The sequence below is a fragment of the Prionailurus viverrinus genome, chromosome B1 (genome assembly GCF_022837055.1).
Source record: "Prionailurus viverrinus isolate Anna chromosome B1, UM_Priviv_1.0, whole genome shotgun sequence".
In the NCBI taxonomy this organism is placed as follows: domain Eukaryota; kingdom Metazoa; phylum Chordata; class Mammalia; order Carnivora; family Felidae; genus Prionailurus; species Prionailurus viverrinus.
In genome coordinates this window covers 120,346,691-120,370,029 of record NC_062564.1, presented here as the reverse complement: position 1 = coordinate 120,370,029, position 23,339 = coordinate 120,346,691, and the positions used below count along the sequence as shown (strand labels likewise).

General features: G+C 39.2%; 1 protein-coding gene across 3 annotated transcripts in view; it reads right to left on the bottom strand.

Moving 5' to 3' along the window:
• The window catches only part of SLC39A8 (solute carrier family 39 member 8), an 80,188-nt gene that overhangs the window by 41,311 nt on the left and 15,538 nt on the right, over window positions 1-23,339 (bottom strand). For all 3 annotated transcript variants that reach the window (XM_047857093.1, XM_047857094.1, XM_047857095.1), the window contains exons 3-6: window positions 11,820-11,982; window positions 3,360-3,529; window positions 2,150-2,272; window positions 1,509-1,676 (exon numbers count right to left, since the gene is read on the bottom strand). In XM_047857093.1, coding sequence (XP_047713049.1) covers window positions 1,509-1,676; window positions 2,150-2,272; window positions 3,360-3,529; window positions 11,820-11,982 — 624 coding nt within the window. The remainder of the gene's footprint in view (window positions 1-1,508; window positions 1,677-2,149; window positions 2,273-3,359; window positions 3,530-11,819; window positions 11,983-23,339) is intronic.

Genomic DNA, 23,339 nt, shown 5'->3' with positions numbered 1-23,339 from the left:
GAGGCCATTCACTTAAAATTCTAGGCAGAGTCCCTAAGCATTAATAAATGTTAGCTATAATTATTGTGAGAAATTATCTACTTGAACATTTCATATTCTTTGCAAAATCTTGAATGAAAACATCATTCATTACATTGCATGAAATAATTTCCTCTCTTAGTTTAGTGCTAACATAAAACTGCCTCTTCAAACACACTTGAGATTTTCCTTAATCGGGTGGGGCAAAGTATATGATGGATCATGTTTTCTTTCCAGAAGGAAACTCAGGTCATTTGCCATAATAACCTCTTCCAGATATCTTTTTTCTACTTGTTTTTTCTTAGCAGACTTTCCTGGATTCAATGTTTCTTTTCTACATTATGTTTAACTTTGTAGCTTCTGGATCTACTATTTACTAGCTGAGTGACCCTGCAGAAGTTATTCCACATCTAAAGTCCCATTTTCTTCATCTGTCAAATGAGAATTATTATGAACACAAATGACACTGTTACCCGAGCACCCCTTTTTCCTAAACACTCCTCTACTCCACCCATATGCCCTGGCAGTCATACAAGGGGCCCAACTCTATTAGTCTAGAAGTGGACATCTAATGCAAGCCGGACCAAGGAGACACTTGCCAGGAATTTTGTATTTAGAACTGAAAGAGTCAGGTTAAATTTCCTTCTAGTGGCTGAAATTATAAGACATAAATCTCAGGAGTTGCTGGTGGCTGTGTTTCCCACCTATGGAAGGAGTCACCGCACAGTGAAAGAATGGCTCTAAGATACAGGAAGGAGGAGAGGGCAAAGGAGTTCTAACAGTCCTAATGGTCCCTAGGTTCTCACTCTTCCTACAGCCTGGCTGTTCCATTAGACAGCCCACTGTCTTTCCAATAAACTCTCCTTTCTGCACGCATAATTTGTGTTTGATTCCCATCATTTGAAACTGAAACAGTTCTAATACATAGAAAATAAACCCTACTTTGAATAATTGCTATAAAAAGTAAATGAGACAAAACAATTAAGTGCCTAGCATATTACCTGGCACATAATACTCACTCAAGAAATGATTCCTATTAACGTTATTTAGAAGATGGAGATACAAATCCTAAATCAATTAATTAATGAACATGACTTTAATAGCTTACAAATTTTGTTTCTTGCAGTTTCAAAATTACCCAAAGGGATTCTTTGGTTTTGGATCTTGAAAGAATTGCAAAATAAGAGAAATGCTCTGATTAAGTTTGCTACATAGCACTAAATCCAAGTTACTCATACATACAGTTAAATGATCTTAGGGAATAGTGAAGTCTCAGATCCAGTAACCCACAATTTCTTGCTTAACTCACTTGTTTAGAGTAAATATAGGGAGGAAAATTGGAAAAAGAATACAGACTCACATTCCACTTACTTCCACATATACAAGAATAAGTGAGACGCACTTCAGTGTCTAAATATTGACTTGGCTGCATTCACAGAAGTCTTCACATTGTATAAAGGATGCAATATAGTAAAGTGAAAATGCCATACCTGGAGAGATACCACACTGACATTATCAAAATGGATGTGTCCGTTAGGTTCTGTGACAGCTGGATTTGCATAACATGTGACACCATTGATTGCAGGTAACGTTTTAGGTTGATGAGTTTTCTCACGAGAAGGACCAAAATCATCATTTGAAAAGTGGGTATGATCATTCTACATGAAACAATTTTTAAAGGAAGAAGAGGTTATAAGAAGGAAACATGGTACCTCACACATCCAAGAAAGCAGGGAGTCTAGTGCTTTTTATTTGTAAGAGAAAATCTGTATGACTATTCAATATGTAATCTTTTTAGATTTATAAATGTATCTTCATTTATTAGATTTTGTTTTTTCTGTTTGTTCATGTTAGGGTACATATGCCTCCTTATTTTGATGAACATGAACGAATACAAATTGTGCACATTTTTTGACATTTAATTGTTGTTCCAAATTCCACCGTATGAATCAAGTGTTTCTCTTACCCTTATTAATATATGGACTCTTTTCTTTCTCCTCACATTCACCAGCCTAAAAACTGAGTAGTTCATAGAATCATAAGGATAAAATTCCTGCCTTTATATGCCTATACAGCTATTAAGTAGATGTAGGGGGTCAAACATCATATATTTTAAATAAAGTCCATTTACCTGACCATACGCCTTTAATAACATCTTAAGCACTCTTTCGAAAAAGAAAAGTACGTAAAAGCCACCAAACACAGCAACCGCCTTCTCAACATAGTTGTCACTTTTGGGATTGAATCCAAAAGCCTAAGAGAGAAAAAAGTTCGGGTAAAACTAAGTACTTTAACTTGATTTTTAGAAAATGATACCAAAATTTTTCAGTATACAATTTTTACCAAAGTTCTAAGTCCATCTTCAGATGAGGTAATATTGGGAAATACCCACAAAAATTACAAAACAAAAACTCTGAAATTTAAGTAACCAAACTGTAAGAGATCACACAGTGGTCTTATAACCAAAGTTCTGTTAATTAAAGACCCAGAATATCTTCTAGTTTCTTGGCGATATCCTTCAGAAATATTTGCCTTGAGAGAGGAATTTTTAGTAGTAAAGAAGAAGCACTGATTCTCATCTTTATAGATAATATTAGATCTGGGTAATAAAAAAATGAGACATTGATAATCCATTTTCTCTTAAAAGTAATGTATTTGTCCATCATATCCAGACTCAAATTTTTAAAGCAAACATGGCAAAGCCACTTGGATTACTGTTTTCCCAAGAGAGACCTTTTTAAACCTAGAGGGTCCTGGTAGGTCCTAAAGAGATAAAGAACTCAAGGGCTGAGCCCAAGAAAGATTTTCACACACACACACACACACACACACACACACACACGAGAATGAAATAATCCACTGTCTAAAGGACACAGGGCAAGAGCTGGAGTTTCAAACTATAAAGAATCGAGGTGTTCCTAACAGACGAGAAACACAAACTTAAGTAAAAGCTATAGTAAATACATAAGGACATTTTGTGGTATATCTTCAGTAAGTTTGACATTGCATGCTCTTTAGAAAAATCAATAAATAATAAAAGTATGTGGAAAAAATTAAAGCTGCCAAATGCAAGACAAAAAAAGTTTTAAGGCCCTCAGAGGTGTCCCAATGCTGTCTGGGCACGTCCTGGTGGCTGGCCTCCTAGAATATTAATTTTATCTCCAACACTGACATCTCCTGTAGCTTGAGACAAGCTTTTTCTTCTGCTGTGATTCAGCTTTGTCTCATCCAACACTATCAACCAGACCATAAAATGCTGTGAGAATTATGGAGCCTTAAAATGTACAAAGTGCTGAAACATTTAAAAGAAACAATTATTCACAAAGAGCCAACATCCTTACCTCTGGAATAAGCTGGAAAATGGCATTTGAAAATAGAGTCCCAATAGCCAGACCCACAAAAAATGTCAAAATCTTAGGGAAATAAGATTTCTTTATCAATGGAGTCAAAACCAATCCGAGGAGAGATGCCAGATTAATGATGGTCACTGACAGGAATCCATATCCCCAAACTGTAGATGAGAGGAAAAGAGTAGCAATTAATCAAAGCAAAGGGGCCAAAAATGAAGTCTTACTGTACATTAAGTTTGAAACAGGGGCGCCTGGGTGGCGCAGTCGGTTAAGCGTCCGACTTCAGCCAGGTCACGATCTCGCGGTCCGTGAGTTCGAGCCCCGCGTCGGGCTCTGGGCTGATGGCTCAGAGCCTGAAGCCTGTTTCAGATTCTGTGTCTCCCTCTCTCTGACCCTCCCCCGTTCATGCTCTGTCTCTCTCTGTCCCAAAAATAAATAAACGTTGAAAAAAATTTGTTAAAAAAAAAAAAGTTTGAAACAACTTGTTTCTTCAAAAGCTCGAATCAGATATCTTCTTTAAAACAAGATCTTCTCAATGAAAATTATACAGAAAGCTGTCAACATTACTATAGAATAATATTCATAGTTACAGTGCTTAAGCCTTCATCAGCCCTAAAGCACGCTTATGGGCTCAAAGAACGTTATAGCTTGCAGGGGGCGGCGGGGGCGGTGGGGGCGGGGGGGGGGGGGGGGGATCTGGACAAGGACAACATCTAGAATAACGACAAACCGTGTGAGGCCCACAGGCTCCAAGTCACCTACTTTCATCTGTAGCTTGAAGCCTGGTTTAAAATTCACCCTTTCAGAGCACCTGGGTGGCTCAGTCAGTTAAGCATCTGACTTCAGCTCAGGTCATGATCTCACAGTTCCTGAGTTCAAGTCCTGCTTTAGGTGAGCACGAGCCCCGCATTGGGTGAGCACCCCATAGGTGAGCCCTGCCTCTCTCTCTCTCTCTCTCTCTCCCTCTCCCTCTCCCTCTCCTTTTCTCTCTCTGCCCCTCATGGGATTCTCCCTCCCTCCCTCTCTCTCTCTCTCTGCCCCTCACTCACTTGCACCCTCTCTCTCTCAATAAATAAATAAATAAAACTATTGAATCTTTAAAAAAAATAAAATAAAATAAAATAAAATGGAGTCTTTCAGAGGAATATAGAGGCAGTGTGACTTTCAGGGAAAAGGTTCAAGGTGATAAGTGGAGGGTAGGGGTGGAAATGGGTGGGTACATGTAGCTTCAAAGTGACCATAGTTGCTGACACTGAGCTTGTCATAATCACTTGTCTGCAGGTGCCTGTGGAGAGCACCTCCTTGGAAAGACAGCACCTGGGCCCTCCAGCTGGGGCCTCCAGGACCCGGACTCAGCCAAGTGCAGTGAGCACTCAGGAGGGCAGCACATGGGAGCCAGAGAGAAGCTGCATTGCACAACTGGCCCTGCAAACCTCAGAGTAAGGTGAAAATATCTTATAAAGTGAAGACTCTGGTGACAGAAGGAGATGACGCGTCTTTGACCTCCATCTCTAAGGCCTGGTACCCAATAGGTGCTTAATAAATGTTGCTTACGATGAAACGAACGAATATGATCAGCTAATGGCATATGTGACCTCAATTTCCTCCGGATTATCCTAGAGGGGTTGGTTTCAGGACACACTCAGAGTGCAGGTGAAGAGTGCTGTGTGACCCCAGGACAGTCACGGATGGCAGTGCAGGCTGACATACAAATGGGCCCCTGGAACTGTGCGACACGTGGCTTTGCCTATGCCTCACACGCTGTGCACAAAGGACAACGTGAAAGGTTAGAAAGCTGCCTCTGCATTGCCACTTCTTTAAAATGTGGAGAAAGCATTTTTAAATGTTAGACCTCTTTTCTCACCGACACCCTCAGTAGAGCACCATAGTAACACCTAATGCTTATGAGTGTTCACCATTGCCAGGCACTAAGCCAAGAAACTGACATGTATTAATTAATTTAATCCTCACAAAACCTGTGAGATAAGTACTCCTATTACCTCCTTCAAACAGTTGAGGAAACCAAACCACATGGAGTTCAGATGAGCTGCCTGAGTCATGCAGATGGCAAGCCGAATTTTGAGCCCAGGGAGTCTGGCCCCAGGACCAACATATTTTAGCAATATGCTCCCTTACTCCTGTGAAGGTATTCTAATTTTTAACAGACCAAGGAACTGAACAAAGCTGTAAAAATTTTACATTGTGCTTCCTAAATACAAGATTGCTCACCATTATTCTAGTTCAAGCGATTCTACCTACAAACAATCTTCGCAAATGTTTATGGAGCCTACGATATAGACCAAACCATGGTTCCTGCCAACGAGGAACATGGATCTTCTGCTTGTGGAACTGGGAAATGGTGTAGGCACAGACACACACAAAGCAATACAAGTTAGTTTGTACGGCATACCAAATGAAATGAACAGAAAATAAATGTTACTGTTACCACAAGACTCATCACAGCACTGACCATGACTTTATCTTCTCCAGATGCTTTCCTATCGGTTCCAGACCCCTGACCAGGCCCTGCAAAGTCATCTCATCGGAACTACAAAGGCCCACCTCATTCCCATTTACTACCTTATCACCTAACACAAGCTACCTACTCTCCTTAGACTTTCCACGTGGAGAAAGCTCTCCGTCCCATATCTCCTGCCGTGGTATATTGATGTGTGGTTCCCCTTAATACAAATAGCCTTCTACCCTTCACAAGCCTGTATGCATGCATTCATTCAACAAACATTTATAATCTCATTGGGTAAACAGGAAAGACACATGCTGAAACTAAAATAAAAATGCACAGTTTTTGAGTACCAAACTAAGGCAAAAACCACATACACATGCTAAACACATCACCTTCCCCTGAGAAATCTGTGATTTCCATAGATAGCACAAATGTTAGGATCAATTTCAATTTCTCACCCCAAGCAGTCCATTTCATAGATGACTGGCGACCAAACTCTATCAATTTTTCTTGAGGCCTCTCTCACTCCAACTTCTCCATCCTCATTGGCAGTGCCTTGAGTGGAGGCCCTCGGCCTCTCTTACTTCCTCTTCTGATGCATTATGAGTCTTCTGTCTGGTCTTCCTCCCCCTACTTGACATGGCCTCCAGACTTACATCCTAAAACAGAACTGGTCATCTCGTGCCCCTATTCAAAACTGCTGTTCATAAACTGACTCCCCCACAACTTCTCCAGTGTTATTTACATGCTTCTCAACATGGCCTTTATGCTAACACAATGCTTTCCAAGTAAGGAATTACCTTTACTTGTGGTTGTTTACCTGAAAACATCCTTCTATCTTTCATTGCCTAAGAAACTCACACAAGTTTCTCTAAGCCAACTGCAAAACCTCTTCTATGAAACTTTCCTAGCTCCTCCAGGCAGCTGTCCCCATTGCTCTTTGATTAAAGATAATTGGGCCATATACCATATCGTGTGTGCTAAAGTAGTTTTATCACTTTTATATTTGTCTACACGATACAAATTAAGACATTTTCAAGGAGATGAGCTATGTTTTTTCATCCTTAGTGCCTAAAGTATTGCCCAGAAAATAGCACACATTCTTTAATGAATGAACTAGTGAATGTCATATTTCATGACATACATATTTCATGACATTCATTCACATACAGCCCAGAACTCTTGCCAAAAAAAAAAAAAAAAAAAAATTTGCCTATTTAATCTTTCCAACCTTAGTTACTATTGTATATATTTATCAGAATTACTTGGGGAAGTTGGGGGGTATGAATCATCATCTTCTAAGCATACTACATAACTTCCTCTTCTTGTATTGTCAGGACATTATTGAAGAAAAAAATTCCATTCATCCACTCAACTGGGGCACCAAAGAATAAATTACTATAAGAAAGTTACTTGGCCCTCTCCACATGTACAAAGGACTCCCTCTAATGATCTGATTCAAAGAGGATCCTTTCTCTCTCTTCTTAGTGAACTCTGAAAGATTTTGATAAATTTCCAAGGAAAATTAGTAACAATAGCTAACATTTATTGAAAGACCACTATTTGTTAAGATTCTTCTAAAAATTGCATCTACTCTAACTCATTTAATTCTCCTATTTCATAGAATTTCTACAAAAATAAAATAAGCCAGTTAATGTTGTCCCTAGTATATATAGTAAGCCTCCAGTACATGTCCTTATAATTTAAAAAATGATAAATTAGTTAGTAGACCACCATATAAATTTCAGTTCACTTAGCTCATTGTTATATAAAGAACTAGGAGTGAGGAGCCCTGTGCTCTCATCCTTCCTCAGATATCCTACCTGGAGGAAGCCATTCAACATCTCTGGAGCTTAATTTATGTAACCGATTCTACTACAGAATTGGACAATGTGATCTCCAGGGATGTGCAAGTAAAATTCTATTGTTCTTACTTATTATTTGCATTAAACAGCATCCTGTGACCTCATCAAAAAAATGCACCAATTTTGGATCATTAAATTATTGTTAAAACAATTAATCTATCTCCTCAAGAATTTGATTTACTATCAGTTCATGGTATTCATCAATAAGAGCTTAGAAAAGCACCTGAAAGGCAATTTCAAAATCACAAAATACGAGGTCTCTGATAAATGAGAATATTTTATCTGCCCACTGAAACATCAGTGTGAACATGTGTATAAAATCCTTATATCACGACTCCTTTGGATTAGTTTTATTTTGGTTTTTCATTTTTTGAATGAGCTCAGAATTGACTCTACATTAGTAAACAGTTACATCAAGAATCAAGTGCATTTCATTACTTAAAAGAATAGGCTTACACAAGGAGCACGGAATGGAGTGAACCTATGAACAAATTTATACGAGGAATGAATACAGACTTCCTTCTCTGTGCCAGGCACTGTTCTAGGCACTTGCATATATTAACTCATTTGATACCCCCAACAATTCTAGAAGGAAGGTAGTATAATTATTTCCACTTTATGGATGAGATGTCTGAAGCACAGAGATATTAAATAAATTGCTCAACACAGAAGCACACATAGTTGCACTAAAATAAAACAAGATAGTGCACCAAATAAAGGCAATATACTGTCAAATTAAACATCTTAGAGTACTCTACCAGTTACCTTAATTCTCCAGAAATTTTTCTCTGTCTTCTCCCACCCCATCCCACCCACTCCAGCCCCATTTAAATTCCTAAGATTATGTATACCCTAAGAGCCAGTTCTGTCTTTCTTGGGCCTCTGTCCAAATATTTGGTGCCTGCCTACTCTTGTAACTTAGAACTATTGATTTTCCATTTTATGACTTTGTAGTGTTGACCCTGGAATCCCCTCACTTCCTGCTTCCCAATTCCCTGTTCCTACCTCCCGGTTCCTAAGATAGAGGAAATCTGGGAATTAGGGTTAAAAACACTTTTGAATGCAGTCACTAACATGCAGAGTAGAGGACTTGCTTTTTCTGAAGTTTCATCTCCTATACCCAGAATTATGTACATGGTGGATATATTTTATTTAACAGACATATATATATAGTGCCTAAGCAAATGCTATATTATATTCTACGTGCTTTACAAATATTATTTAATCTTTATAGCAACACTATAAGAAAGGTACTGTTTTAGATAAGAAGACTGAGGCAGAAAGGCATAGTCATGTGCCCAAAATAGCTGGAAAGTTACAGAGCTGGGATTTGAGTCCAGGTGGACTGGCTTCAGAATCTATGTTTTTATTATGTTACGCTATTATTAAAAGTTAATATACAAAGCATTCCTGAATTTGCTTTTGAACACAAAATGCAAATTATATTAGACAAACTTGTAGAAATACAAGCATATTCCTATTTAGTATATAATCTAGAAAAAATATTTGCTTAAACAATTCGCTGTGAAATTATTGTTATTCACAAAACTGCTAATTATATTCATAAAGTATATCTGGGGCCTTTACATGAATGTAAATACAGAATATAAAAGAGAACATGGATCATGAAGCTGAGACAGCTGGGTTTGAAAAAGGCTCTATCACGTGCAAGTTGTGTACTCTTGAGCAAATGACTTTATGCTCTCCATACATACGTTTCCTTGGCTGTAAAATGAGAGCAGTAGTTCCCACATCACATAGTTGAATGAAGATTAAATGAGTTAACATAGGTCAAGTATTTGGAACAGTACTCACCCACATAGTAAATACTGTGTAACAGTCGACTATTATCATTATTTTTGCCATTGTTACCACTCTTGTTACTAAGATAGAGAGAGATCAAAGTACATACATATTCACAAAGGAATAAATCAGTGGAATCAGCACTTCCTTTGTTGAGGTGTCCCTTTTCTTCTCTATCCTCTCTCTCTTTATATTCTTTTATACTCAAGTTAGATGTGCTCACTCAGACCAGTGGCTTCAAATGCCACCTCTAAGGTGACAAATTTCTAGCCTTGACCTGTTGTCTGAACACCAAATGTGTGCATGTCACTGACTACTGTACAACTTTCCTTGATGGTCTACATCAGTGTCTCACACTGATCATGTGAAAAATTATACCCAATCCTCACCACTTGCTTCCTCCATAAGACACTGCTGCTCCCGGTTTTCTCTACCCTAGGAAATGGCACAAACATCTCTCCAGCTTCTGTGGGTCAAATCTTGACTCATCTTTCCCAACCCCCACATCTAATCCAGAAGCAAATCCATTTTAGCACAGTTTCCAAAATCCATCGTGGATCTGATCACCGCTCCCTTCTACCTCTCCCATCTCAGCCCAAGTCCCCATCATCCTTAGCACCAACCCTGGGAAACTGCCTCCTGACTAATCCCCTTGCATCCACTCATACCACATTACAATTTATTCTTCAAACCGCAGGTAGAATAATCTTGTACAAATCCAAACAAAATCATGTCACTCCCCCATTTATAACCCTACAGTGTCTTCATACCACATTCAGAGCAAAACCCAGTCAATTTACTGCATTCTACACGGCCCAGGGCATCATTTCCTTCCAGTCTCCCTCTTGCTTCCTATGCTCCAGACACACAGGCTTTCTTGCAGTTCCTTACATACGCCAAGCTCATTGTCAAGCTTATGGTGACTGTTCCCTTGACCAAGAATGTTCTTTTTCCAGAGAACATCTTGCTGTGGTCCTCTCCTTACCTTCAGTCAGGACCCTGCTCAAATGTAATCTCATCAGAAAGGCCTTCTCTGATGTATTGAAAATCACACTCACTCGCTATCTCCTTCTATCCCTTACCTACTTAATTTCTTCATGGCATTTATCACTCCGAAATTACATTACTTAGTTGCTTGTTTGTATAAATGTTTATTATTTCTCTTCTCCATTATACTGTAAGCCCTGAAAGGGCAGGAAATTTTTCTTCTTTGCTACTGAATCCTCAATGCCCAGAACAGCATTTGGCATGTCATTCAAAAAACATTTATTGGGGCACCTGGGTGGCTCAGTCAGTTAAGTGTCCGACTTTGGCTCAGGCCATGATCTCACGGTTTGTGGGTTTTGGCCCCATGTCGGGCTCTGTGCTGACAGCTCGGAGCCTGGAGCCTGCTTTGGATTCTGTGTCTCCCTCTCTCTCTCTGCCCCTACCCCACTCGTGCCCTCTGTTTCTCAAAAATAAATAAACATTAAAAAAAATTAAAATAAAAACATTTATTGAATGAACACTGTAAAAAAAAAAGAGAATTAAAATATCCATGTGGGTCAGGTTAATGATTTGAGGGTACCAAGAAATTGCACATAGCTGGAAAACAGACCCGTGGAAGAAATAGTTTATTTTATTTGGAAAAGAATTCTTCTACATGGTTAAGTAGGTGAACTATACAGTAAGTATGCACTTGTTTTCTCGGATTTTAGAATTTCTTTGCAGCAGGTTGTTCCTTTGAAATGCAGTACGTATGGCAATACTATTATAGGCACTTAAAGAGGAGTCACTGGCATTTTCTTTTGTTAATGAAAATTAAAACAATCATAACTCGTAACCTTAATATTTAATCTAAGTGGGATATTCCTTTATCCCTTTACTGAAAATTACAGATAAATTGATAAGCTTTTAAATAATAAGATAAGCACAAGGTAAGGGATATCACCTTATCAGTTATGAGCCAAATAGTTAACATACAATCCAACAAGTACAGTATAAGGCATCTATTGTTTAAAATCAAGAATTGAGTTTTACAAAGTTTTTAAGTGGTACCAAGTATAACTCTGACTCCACAAATGTTTTATAAAGTTTTTAATTGGTACCAAATATAACTTTGACTCCACAAATAGAAGAGCACAACTTATGAAGCTTAAATGAGTTCTAATTATTCTTATTCTAAACACTTTCAGAATATAAGCATTTTACCAACAGCTTCTAGGTAGATTAAATAAAAGCAATAAAGCAGAGAAAGAAACATGTTGATTTAATTTCAAACTAGCCTATAGGCTTTTCAAACAAACAGGAGAAGAAAAAAAAAAAAACCTTCCAACATACCTTCCGAAATATTTGGTTTTGTTTTGTGTTTGGGCCGATCCTCACAAGGATGAAAGTTCAGTTGTTGTAAGACTGCTGGACAGATGACAGAGAAGTTGGAGCTGCTTATCTGGGTAGTATTTGAAAAGCCATGAAGGGAAAAGATCTCTTCAGCTGATAGACACTGAAACAGGAGAAACAAAGTAAACATATGTGTTAGCATAGTAAAAGCATGCAAGCAAAGATACTCTAAGGAGACCCAGGATATTTTATCTAGATACACAGCCCAAACTTTACACAGAAGCCCTGTAATTTTAAAACAGCCCACAACTCTTTAAACCTAGAAATAAGAAAAAGATAGCAAAACAAGGGGGGAAAAAACTCTTCTTGTCTACCTAGAGCAGCCAAAAAGGTAAGAACTAGTTTGGGGATTTCCAAGGACTTTAAAAATATTAAAAGTGGACCAACAGGTGTCAAATGAAAAGCTTTAAAACTATTCTATATTCTCAATCTCCCCTCTCTGTTTTTCTTTAGATAGAATGGATATTTTGTGTAGGCGATTGGGGTAGCTCTCTGCAATGTTTCTTGTAGACAAACACCTGGCTCCTCTACAGTTTCTTAGTTAAGAAACTCATCCATGCTCCTAGACAGCAATAATAATCCCAATACACAAAAGTTGTTTTAAAGCATATCTTTAGTACATATGGTAGTTTGCTAAAATATGTATTGTTCTCACTGATAGCGGGTAGCTGTTCTATACTATATAAAGTTTTAAAAATAGTGCTAGGCTGCATAGAAATTCATTAACTATCAATGAGGAATAAAACCTGCATTAGGAAAAAAATTCTTTATGAAAATAACTTTTTAAAGGTATCATTTTACTTACTCTTTACTCTTGGGCATATTTTAACTGTAAACCATAGTCCACATACTTGCATTACCAGGAATATAAAAGAAAGTAAATGTGTTACTATTGTTAATAATTGTTGTAAGAATTATAGAGTGTGAAAAATATCCATTCACTCAAACAGAAGAGTCTATCTTTAATACGTACAATTGAGAAAAGTTCTTTACATGCTTCAGCCAATATTCAAACTAAGATCTTAGCTTTGTACTATAGTCTAGACTCTGTTCTCCCAAAATTCACATATTGAAGCCCTAACTCTTAATATAATATTTAAAGTTGGGGCTTTTGAGCCCCACGTTGGGCTCTGTGCTGACAGCTCAGGGCCTGGAGCCTGCTTTGGATTCTCTCTCTGTCTCTCTCTCTCTGCCCCTTCCCTGCTCACAATGTGTCTCTCTCTGTCTCTCAAAAATAAATAAACTTGAAAGAAAGAAAGAAAGAAAGAAAGAAAGAAAGAAAGAAAGAAGAAAAGAAAAAAGAAAGAAAGAAAGAAAGAAAGAAAGAGAAAAGAAAAGAAAAGAAAAGAGAAAGGAAAAAAGAAAGAAAGAAAGAAAGAAAGAAAGAAAGAAAGAAAGAAAGAAAGAAAGAAAGTTGGGCCTTTGGGAGATAATTAACGTTAGATGAGGTCATGAGCCTGGTGTCTTAGTCCAGCTAGATTAGTGGTCTTAAAGACACCAGAGAACTTGCTTGCCCTCTCTCCACCATGTGAGTAGACAGACAGAAGGCAGCCATTTGCAATCCAAAGACAGAGCCCTTACCAGACAGAGGCCCTTCTGACACCTCAGTTTTGGACTTGCCGTCTCCAGAACTGTAAGAAAACTAACTTCTTTTTTTCTTTAATTTTTTTAATGTTTATTTGTTTTTGAGAGAAAGAAAGACACACAGAGTGTGAGTGGGGGAAGGTCAGAGAGAGAAAGAGACACAGAATCTGAAGCAAGCTCCAGGCTCTGAGCTGTCAGCACAGAACCTGGCGCAGGGCTTGAATTCATAAACAGTGAGATCAGACCTGAGCCGAAGTCAGACATTTAACCAACTGAGCCACGCAGCGCCCCAGAAAACTAACTTCTATTGTTCAAGCTATCCAGTTTATGGTAGTCTGTTATGGCAGCCCAAACTGATCAACACTCTATGAATGGTATTTGAGAACTCAAAAGTTGATGTGAATTGTTTGACCATGAAGCCCTTTCCTTCACAACAGAAATAATGCCACTAAAAATGTTAAGATGTGAGTATAAGGATATCACTACTAAGTATTAAGAAATGATGAAAAAACATCAAATATACCAAGATGTATGCAGCTGTCAAAACTAAAACTGCAATTGCCTTAAAGAAAATGCACATTCGGACTTCTGTTTTGTTTTTTTACTGCCTAAGTACGTGCCTAAGTCTGTTCCTTGTTCAACCCATGACAATGGGTTTGGCTTCATGACAATGATAGCTGTGTGCCATCCCTAGAACAGGGGGTACCAATGCAACGTTGTGTTAGCAGTCTTCCCTTAGGCAGAGATGAGGGGGGTAATAAACTAATGCAGGGAGAAAATAGCTCCATAGGAGGAAGGAAAGTGGGAATACATTGTTCGTTACCATGAAACCACCCAGGAGCAAAATTCCTAGCCTCAAAAATTAGATTTCCTGTGGTTAAACTGCATGATTCCAGGACTAAATGTGGGTAATAGCATAAATAGCAGCTAAGACAGCACTGTTTCCCCACAAGAAGTCTTCACCTACTTGGACTTCAAGTTCCTCTAAGTATGAAATAGGATGAAAAGGGAAGCCGCCCATAGATAATTTCCAAAGTCTTCTCAGAATTAGCATCCTAGACTTCCTAAAACTTGATGACTGTTAGGCAGTTCTTTTCAGGCTCAAATTGTGACTCATTAGTGGGTCAGAAAATCCACTTACAAGGTCACAGTCAGCATTTTGTAAGCAGGCAAAAACTATAATAGAAACTATGGAGTGTATCACTCATAACAAGATATCATTTAGTGACACTTTTGCTTCAGTTACACATCATACAAACCATGTATACATACACTGGATCACAATGTCACATTCACTTTCTTACAGTAAATGGCAGTTAACAGTTTGAAAATCACTACCCTCAAAAATGCATTAACTGGGGCGCCTGGGTGGCGCAGTCGGTTAAGCGGCCGACTTCAGCCAGGTCACGATCTCGCGGTCCGGGAGTTCGAGCCCCACGTCAGGCTCTGGGCTGATGGCTCGGAGCCTGGAGCCTGTTTCCGATTCTGTGTCTCCCTCTCTCTCTGCTCCTCCCCCGTTCATGCTTTGTCTCTCTCTGTCCCAAAAATAAATAAAAAACGTTGAAAAAAAAAATTTTAAAAAAATGCGTTAATTGCCCACCGTGCATCATTAAAGACACTCTCCTACATACAGTTAGAAAAAAATAGCGCAGCCGAAGGACTACAATAGTGTAAGACAGCTTAAAGTCTTGCTGGTCTGTGCAGTGTCTGTGTAGAAATTTGGGGGGCAGGTGGTCACGGATAATCACACTTTGACAGTAGCAACTACTCAATCCCCGAAAGAACGAGGAGGTGGAGAGATAACAAAACTCTAGGCCTTGCCTAACCAAGAAACACTCTTCACTATAGACAACACACTGATAGTTACCAGAGGGGTGAGGGTGGGGGGTGGGGGGTGAAATGGGCGATGGGGATTAAGGAGTGGACCTGTTGTGATGAGTACTGAGTGTTGCATGGAAGGGTTGAATCACTAAATTGTAAACCTGAAACTAATTATCACACTGTATGTTAACTAACGGAAATTTAAAGAAAAACTTAAATAAAAAAAAAAAAAAAACCACAACTCTAGGCCTTGCCTTATAATGAGAACGAGGACAGAGTACTAGCAGAACCCTAGCAGTGTGGCAAAACTGAATTAATGGCAGGCCTGATTTATTTAAAATAGCTATCTACCGGCAAGTAGGATGCAAATAACTTTACACAACCGCCTATTTGGCTTTACAATCTAGATTTCCATAATGCTTTGATTTAACAAAGTTGAACCTGAAACAAAGAAAGCAGTTGTCTAAGAAAGGGCGGTGTTTCCCAGAGCAGGGATAAACAGGATGAGAGCCCAATGCCAGAGCAGTGAGGTGACAACAGAACTGGTTGAACCGTTAAGGAAGGTCAAACATCCTCTCAAACACACCCCTTCACCTGCAAAACAAACAATGAATAAATTATGAAAGCAGCGGGAGGCACCAGGGCTCTTCATAGAACAATCCCGGATGATGAGCCTGAATCGTACCCGTCTGGATAAAACTTCCTGAGCTTTTTTGCCATCTTGCTTTACATTTATGCACTGAGCTTTCCTCCTTGGCATCTATTTGTTTTTACAACACCGCTATTGTCAAGGGTAGCACCGGAAGCTCGCCGGCCCTTTGAGCTTTGTGCTATCAGAGGCAAACTCCAACCACCTGCCACCCTAATGTTCAGTGGGTTGACTTGTTTTCTCAAAGCATTTTCTCCAATTTTTTTTTTAACTCCTTTGGTCTCTTGGCCACATGAAGGCGATCCCAAACGGGTCTTATTCAGATGAAGCACCCAAGTAAGGAAGATATAGAGCTAAAGGGGGTTAGATGCATATCATAAACGAGATCTCAAATTATATCCAGAATCATTTAACCAAATAGTTCCATGCATTTCTTCTTCTATTTCCCCTACTCCTTCTTCCTCACCAATTCTGGCTAGACAGAAATTTTTGGGTTTGGTTTCTTTTTGTTGGTGTGTTTTTTTGTGGGTTTTTTTTTTTTTGGCGGGGGGGGGTTGTTCGTTTCTTTGTTTTGTTTTGTTTTGTTTTTGCATCTTTTTCAGGACACATCTTTGTGGAAATGCTGATGCAGGGAGGGACAGGGACAGGGTTGAATGATTAGGGCACTTCCTCCCCAACATTTTGTACAGTTAAAACTTGCTAATAATAAATGCCAACGAGTTAGGCAAGATTTGAAATCACACAGCATAGATAATGACACAGGCCCTGTACTTGGCTAAACTTTGGTCAGGCTCCTCTAATCCTTTGAGGCCTCTGCCTTGCATCCATTCTCACAGGGTCTGCATTGTCCCATTTTAGCAAGAATCCTGCTAAAATCCTTGGGATCTGATCACTCCTGCCTGCCTTCAGTAAGGATCCTATTAAGTAGGATCCTCCTCCTCCCCAAATCCCTAGGATCCTCCTCCTCCCCAAATCCCTAATGTTCCCTCTTAGTAATTTTCCATTCCTTGACCCCACCTTGCTCCTTGGTTATAAATCACCACTTGTCCATGATGTATTTGGAAATGAGCCCAGTTCTACACTGAGGTCCCTTCTGCCCTATTGCAACAGTTCTTGAATACAATCTGTTTTTATAGCTTCAACTACTGTTGTACTATATTACAAGTATAATAACCATGTAATTGTACTACATGTTGCATAAATTATTTTCTTCATTTAACAAAATTTCTAGAATCCTAGAAGTCTGGGTATAATACCGATGGGAGAAGAGGAAGGTGGGGGAAGTTGAAGTTTGACAACCAAGAAAGAAATAACACAAAGGTAAGTCCTAACACCCTCCATTAAGAAATCTAATAATTGTGGCAGAAATAAATCACACACCAATGTTTACAAAACCTGAGAAAAAGTGATAAATTCATGAGACACAATGATAAAGAGCTAGGAATGTTCCCGTAAGGGAGAAATGATAGGCAGAGGAAACAGTCAAAAACAACTCTGAGGTTAGGCCTTTGAGAAAGTAGACAGCGGCTGTTGCCACAGATGTGACTGGGGGACGTAGGAAAAGAAATACATTTGGGAGGGTGGTGGCCAGTTTGGTTTGAGACATTTTAAGTTATAAGGCCTGTGAAATACCAGATGGAAATGATGAGTGAGCTTTTTCCAAGAAAGGTAGAGGCCAGAGATAAGGACGTGACTGTCTTCCGTGAGGAGATAAAAGCATGGGGGGGGGGGGGGAGGGGGGGGGGGGAGAGTGGAGGAGGGGGGGATCGACAGAGTTCAGAAAGAAGAGAAAAGCTTTGGAGTTTAGGAACACATATATAATTTGTGCAAAAGCAGCAGGAGAAACCAGAGAACAAGAAAGAGCGAGAAAAGCCCAAAACATAAGAAGTCCTCTAGGCCAGTAAAATGTAGTGAATGCCTGTTGTTTTTGCCTGCCTGAGATCCCCATCATCCAGTAACAGCCCATCTTCCTGCCACGGGAGCCTCCTTCTATGTGATGTAGTTGGGGCTGATCAGAGAACACGTGACCCAGACCAGTCCACTGTCTCCTAGAGCTATTGAAAAAAATCTTTTTTGACTAGGATTGCTATGAGCCTGGGGTTCCCTTAGGCCACGTTTCCAGCATGTGAAAGAAGGTGAACTAATGCGTAGAGATGACAGGTTTCCAACACAGTTGCTAATCCCCTGGTTAGAGCTGTGCCTAAAGCTGGTTCTGCCCCTTGACTCTTCAGTGACCTGAGACAATGAATTCCCTTTGTGACTTAAGCTAATTAAAATTAAGTTTTTTTCACTTACAAATGAAAGACTACTGATTGATCTATAAAGTAATCATCCTAAAAGACATTTTTAAAGCTAGGAAATGAAGGGGCTCCTGGGTGGCTCAGTTGGTTAAGCGTCCGACTTTGGCTCAGGTCATGATCTCGCGGTCCGTGAGTTCAAGCCCCGCGTCAGGCTCTGTGCTGACAGCTCGGAGCCTGGAGCCTGTTTCAGATTCTGTGTCTCCCTCTCTCTCTGGCCCTCCCCCGTTCATGCTCTGTCTCTCTCTGTCTCAAAAATAAAATAAACGTTAAAAAAAAAGGAAAAAAATAAAAATAAAATTTAAAAAAGCTAGGAAATGAAGCTATGTCCAGAACATATGGGAAAACAAAACGATAAGCTTTTCCACTCCTTAAACCTTCTCCATTCTTCCTTTTCTCAACACATAGGCAGCTCTCTCTACTTGGCTGTCTCATCAAATGGCACAGATTAAACAATAAAGAACAATAGGAACATCGGATCCTGTGCCCACTATGCCAAGGCTTTCACACCACACTGAAAGTGAAATATCATTCTATTCAAAAGTCACCCCAAAGATTATTTCAGATTCTGCTTTTCCATGAACTGTGCTTCTGTGGAAACTGAACGGTTCACGAACCCAATCAGGACACTGCTAGTTGTGCCACGTTTTCTCTTATGAAGTTAGTAAACATAGGAAGAGGCAGCACTTTGTGATTCATTTAGACTCAATGACAGTCAAAGTTAGAATGAAACATCTAGTCCAGTCAGTTTTTTAGGATGTCAAGTAACTGAGCCACACAAACTTTAAATTTCATTACCAAGCCCCAAGGGAGCCCGAGGTAGAACTGGGATTAGAATCCAAGTCTGAGGAGCCTGTGTGGCTCAGTCAGTTGAACGTCCAACTATTGATTTTGGCTCAGGTCTTGACCCAGAGTTGTGGGATCGAGCCCCTGCATCAGGCTCTGCATTGAACATAAAGCCTGCTTGGGATTCTCTCTCTCCCTCTCGCCCTCTGCCCCTCTTCCCAACTCACATGCATGCACACTCACTCTCTCTCCCTCTCTAAAATAAAATTAAAAAAAAAAAAAAAAAAAAAAGAATCCAAGTCTGAAAAAGAACCCTGTCTACCTCTTTTTCTTTTAGTGACTTCTCTACCCTGCCCTGCACTGCCACACCTGTTGTTTTACAGCAGGAACTACGGCTACCTTCTGGAATTTGCCGTGTATGTAGCTGAGATGAAAACCAAACAACTCCTCCTTCCCTTTATCCCAAGTGAATGACTCATCTCCCATTCTTTGAAGAGATGTGACAGGTAAGAGTCTGAATAAGAATCCATCCAAAATCTTCATCACTTCTACTCTCATCAAAGCCAATCCTACTTTTCCCTCACTGCCACTGGTGAATATTCATTCACCAAATACAGGTCGATAACATTTTCTCTGGGCCAGGTGTTCTGATGGATGCTGAGAAAAAGACATGGTTCCATCTTCAATAAGCTCATCATTCAGTAGATAAAACATATATATACAAATGATATAGCTATAGTACAACGTGGGAAGGGGAATAGTAAAGATACATGCAAGGTATTATGAGGAAAGAGGTCTGGGAAGGCTTCTTGGAAGACTAGATACATGTGCTGAGTCTGAAATGCTAAGTCAGTGCGTTTGTTGGCTGGAGAGATATGAGCCACAAAAACTTCCGTCGGCAGAAATCAGTAACACAAGTAAGTATGTGATTAGTTGCAAATGAATTTTATAAGCAACAGTTATTATAGGAGTACTGAGAAGCACATAAAAGATACATGCTCAATCTATACCATTTCTTTTAATTCCCAGATCAATTACTAAAGTAGGCTATAGGAGAAATCTGGGATAAAGAAATGATATCTTAGAAAAGTAAGCTGTCCAAGATGAAACAACTCATAAATGTTAAAGACAGAATTCAAACCAATGTCTTATTGCATTTTCTGACTTCTAAGCCAATACTCTTGCTGCAATAACCCTATGTTTTTTGGCTGAACACTGAGAATGAGAAGAACACAAATAATGAAAGAGAGAACCACTTAGACCCTGGCAAGGAGTATATTTGTTGCCCCTAAAGTCACATGAGTCATAGAGTTAAATTACTCTTAGATCATTTTTAGCGTTCTACCCAAGGAGAAACCTCGCGAATAATCAAACTTCAACCAGGTTTTCTCACCACGGTGAGAATTAAGGAAGAAATGCAAGATGGCTGTGATTCTTTGCCCCTCAAATAGCCCTTCTATCGGTCACCCAAACAAGAATGTTGGGCACACTCACACAGCAGACAGCCCAGAACCTGATACCATACCCTCAGCCACACATCCATGGTTGCTACATTGCCATGAGCTACTCTTGTAACAGGATCATCAAATCTGGAATACCTGTATGTGTGCCATTTTGAATGCTTTGCATCCGTGTTACTATTTTCAATTCCATGTTTTTGCAGCTCAAGCAGAGGAGTCACCAGGTTGGTTCATCCACCTGAGCTACCATCACATAACCATATGACTGTGAGACCAGCACGACTGGCCATAGATTGTTAGGAATGTATTGAGAGGAGGAAAAGGTGAAGATCCAAAATAATTATTTAATGGGAACAAAACCTCTGGAATCCTTGAGATCACATTTACCACAGTATTTACGAATGCTAATACTAACAATTTTGCTATTTTATATATATATATATATAAACAATTTTGCTATTTTATATATATATGTGTATATATATATATATATACACATATATATATATATACACATATATATATATATATATATATATATATATATATATATATAAAATTGTGCGCCTGGCACACAGTAGGGTTCAGTAAATACTTGTGGAATGAATGGATGAGTAAATGAATACATGAACCCCTCACTTGTCTTCACAGTATTTTTAAAAGACAACTGCAAAACATTTTAAGTTCACAGTAGTAACCTAAAGAAAATTATGAAAAAACAAACAAGCCCAGAAAGTGTGGTATACATTAGAGTGGTTCCAAGTGGCGACTAGCCAAAGCTCCCAAAAGAACAACTTAAATACTGAAATGTTGAAAAGGTGGTTTGAGTTTAACAACTGGGAGGCCCTTTCTGACCATGAAACAAGTGGACAGTACCTGTTCATCCTTTCAGGGGTAACTGCACAATGTCATGGAACCAGGGATTTCGATGCTCCACCCTGGCAGCAGGCGTGTTCAAAGTCAGAATGACTGAAAGCACCACTTCCAGAGTTGCTGCTGATGCAATAATGGAACTACCAAGCCTTAGTCACAAGGAGCGTTGAGTACCTCTTCCAAACCCCCTTGGTATTGCTCAATATATATATGGCACTGAGTCACACTAAGCAACATTCTCTTGAACTTTTTCCCTCTTCATTTCCTCTTCAACATCTTCTCAATACAATTTTACCAAGATAAAAGGGATTTTTTTCTAAGGTTTGCACAAAGAACATTCTAGACACGTGATCTCTAGGTTCAAGAGGTGGCTAATTGAGCAATCCCAGCTCTGTTTTCCTGATTCATTTTTCCATCATTCCCTCAACTCTTCTCACACCTCTTACTGAAGCCACTAGAGTGCTGATGCATTTCCAAGCAGAATACACACATACACACACACACAAACACATGTGCGCACACGCGTTCACATTCACTCTCAAAACTGCTCCTAAAGAAGAGACATAAAGGGCCTTAGGTATATTATTTAAAGAAAATAGCTTGCTTTGTGATACATTGTTCGGGGAAATAATATTATCGTGAAACGGTATGTATCGAATGACATCACTCTATAAATAAGGTTCAATCCAATCTGGAAATGTATGCTTCAAATATTAACAGTGTTTCTCTCTCGGTGATGAAATTATGGGTGATTTTTATTTTTTCCTCTCTGCTTCTCTATATTTGCCAAGTTTTAGACAATGTATGTGTATTCCTGTTCCAATTAGAAAAATAAAGTTAAATCATGGGGAGTTTCTTCAATCTCTTTTTCTAGGTTCCTCCAAACACAATTAAGACAAGCTGGAATTTTTTTATTTTACTAGAGAAAAAGAAACTTTAAAAGCTATGATACACTTTTTAAAAGAGGTTTAAAGACTTTTCTGATTTTACCATAGCTGTTGACACATGTCTCAGACCTGTCCCATCCACATTCAGTTTCTCAAGGCGTCCTTGCCCCTGAAAGCTGGCATGGTATCAGAGCACAGACACTCAGTGTGGATTCTTGACTTTCTGACCCTGACCTGCCTCCAGCTAGCAGGAACCCCCCCTACTTTCCATCACCTGTGAGGACAGCCTTCTCCCATTTGCTGCCAGGATCAAAAGGTCTTTGGGTCTTGCTGCTCACCAAGGGCCTTCCACTCGGCCCCTTCAGAGATAAGGTGTAGAAGATATGACTGCTCTCCAGTCAGGACTGGGGCAAATGTCACAAGGGTGAGCTCATCCTTCAAAGTCATCTCACCTCTGCATACAAGGAATGACTTAATCCACCCCAGCCCCAATATTATGAAAAATCTTTAGGACAGTAGGTCTCAAGACGTCATCCAGGCACCCCTACAGATTACCGAAACCCTTTCAGAGAATGTGTAAGGTAAAACTTATTTTTATAATAATATCAAGACTGCATTTGCATTTTTTTTATGAGTGAACAATGGCTATTCCAGAAGCTATGTGACATATGTCACAACAAATTGAATACAGGAGCATATATCAGAATATACCTGTCTTCTAAGCCACATGTTAAAGAGATTTACAAAAATGTAAAACAATGCCATTCTTCTCACTAATTTTTTATCATGAAAAATACAATTATGTTTTCATTAAAAACTGCTAATATAGTCTGGGCTTATTAATGTTATTTTTAATATGTTAAATATTTAAAATTCTTCTCAACATTAATTTCTATAATGGTATATATCAATAGATATAAACCACATATACTGAAGGTCTTTGGTGTTCTCAATAATTTTTAAGAGTACAAAAGAGTACAAACGTGAGTCTGGCACATAAGACTGACACATAGGCCTCCAGAGACCACTTAACTGACAAGCTGGGAGCTTCTAATTGATCTTACCTAATATACCTCTCACCCTATTTATCCTACATCCCCATA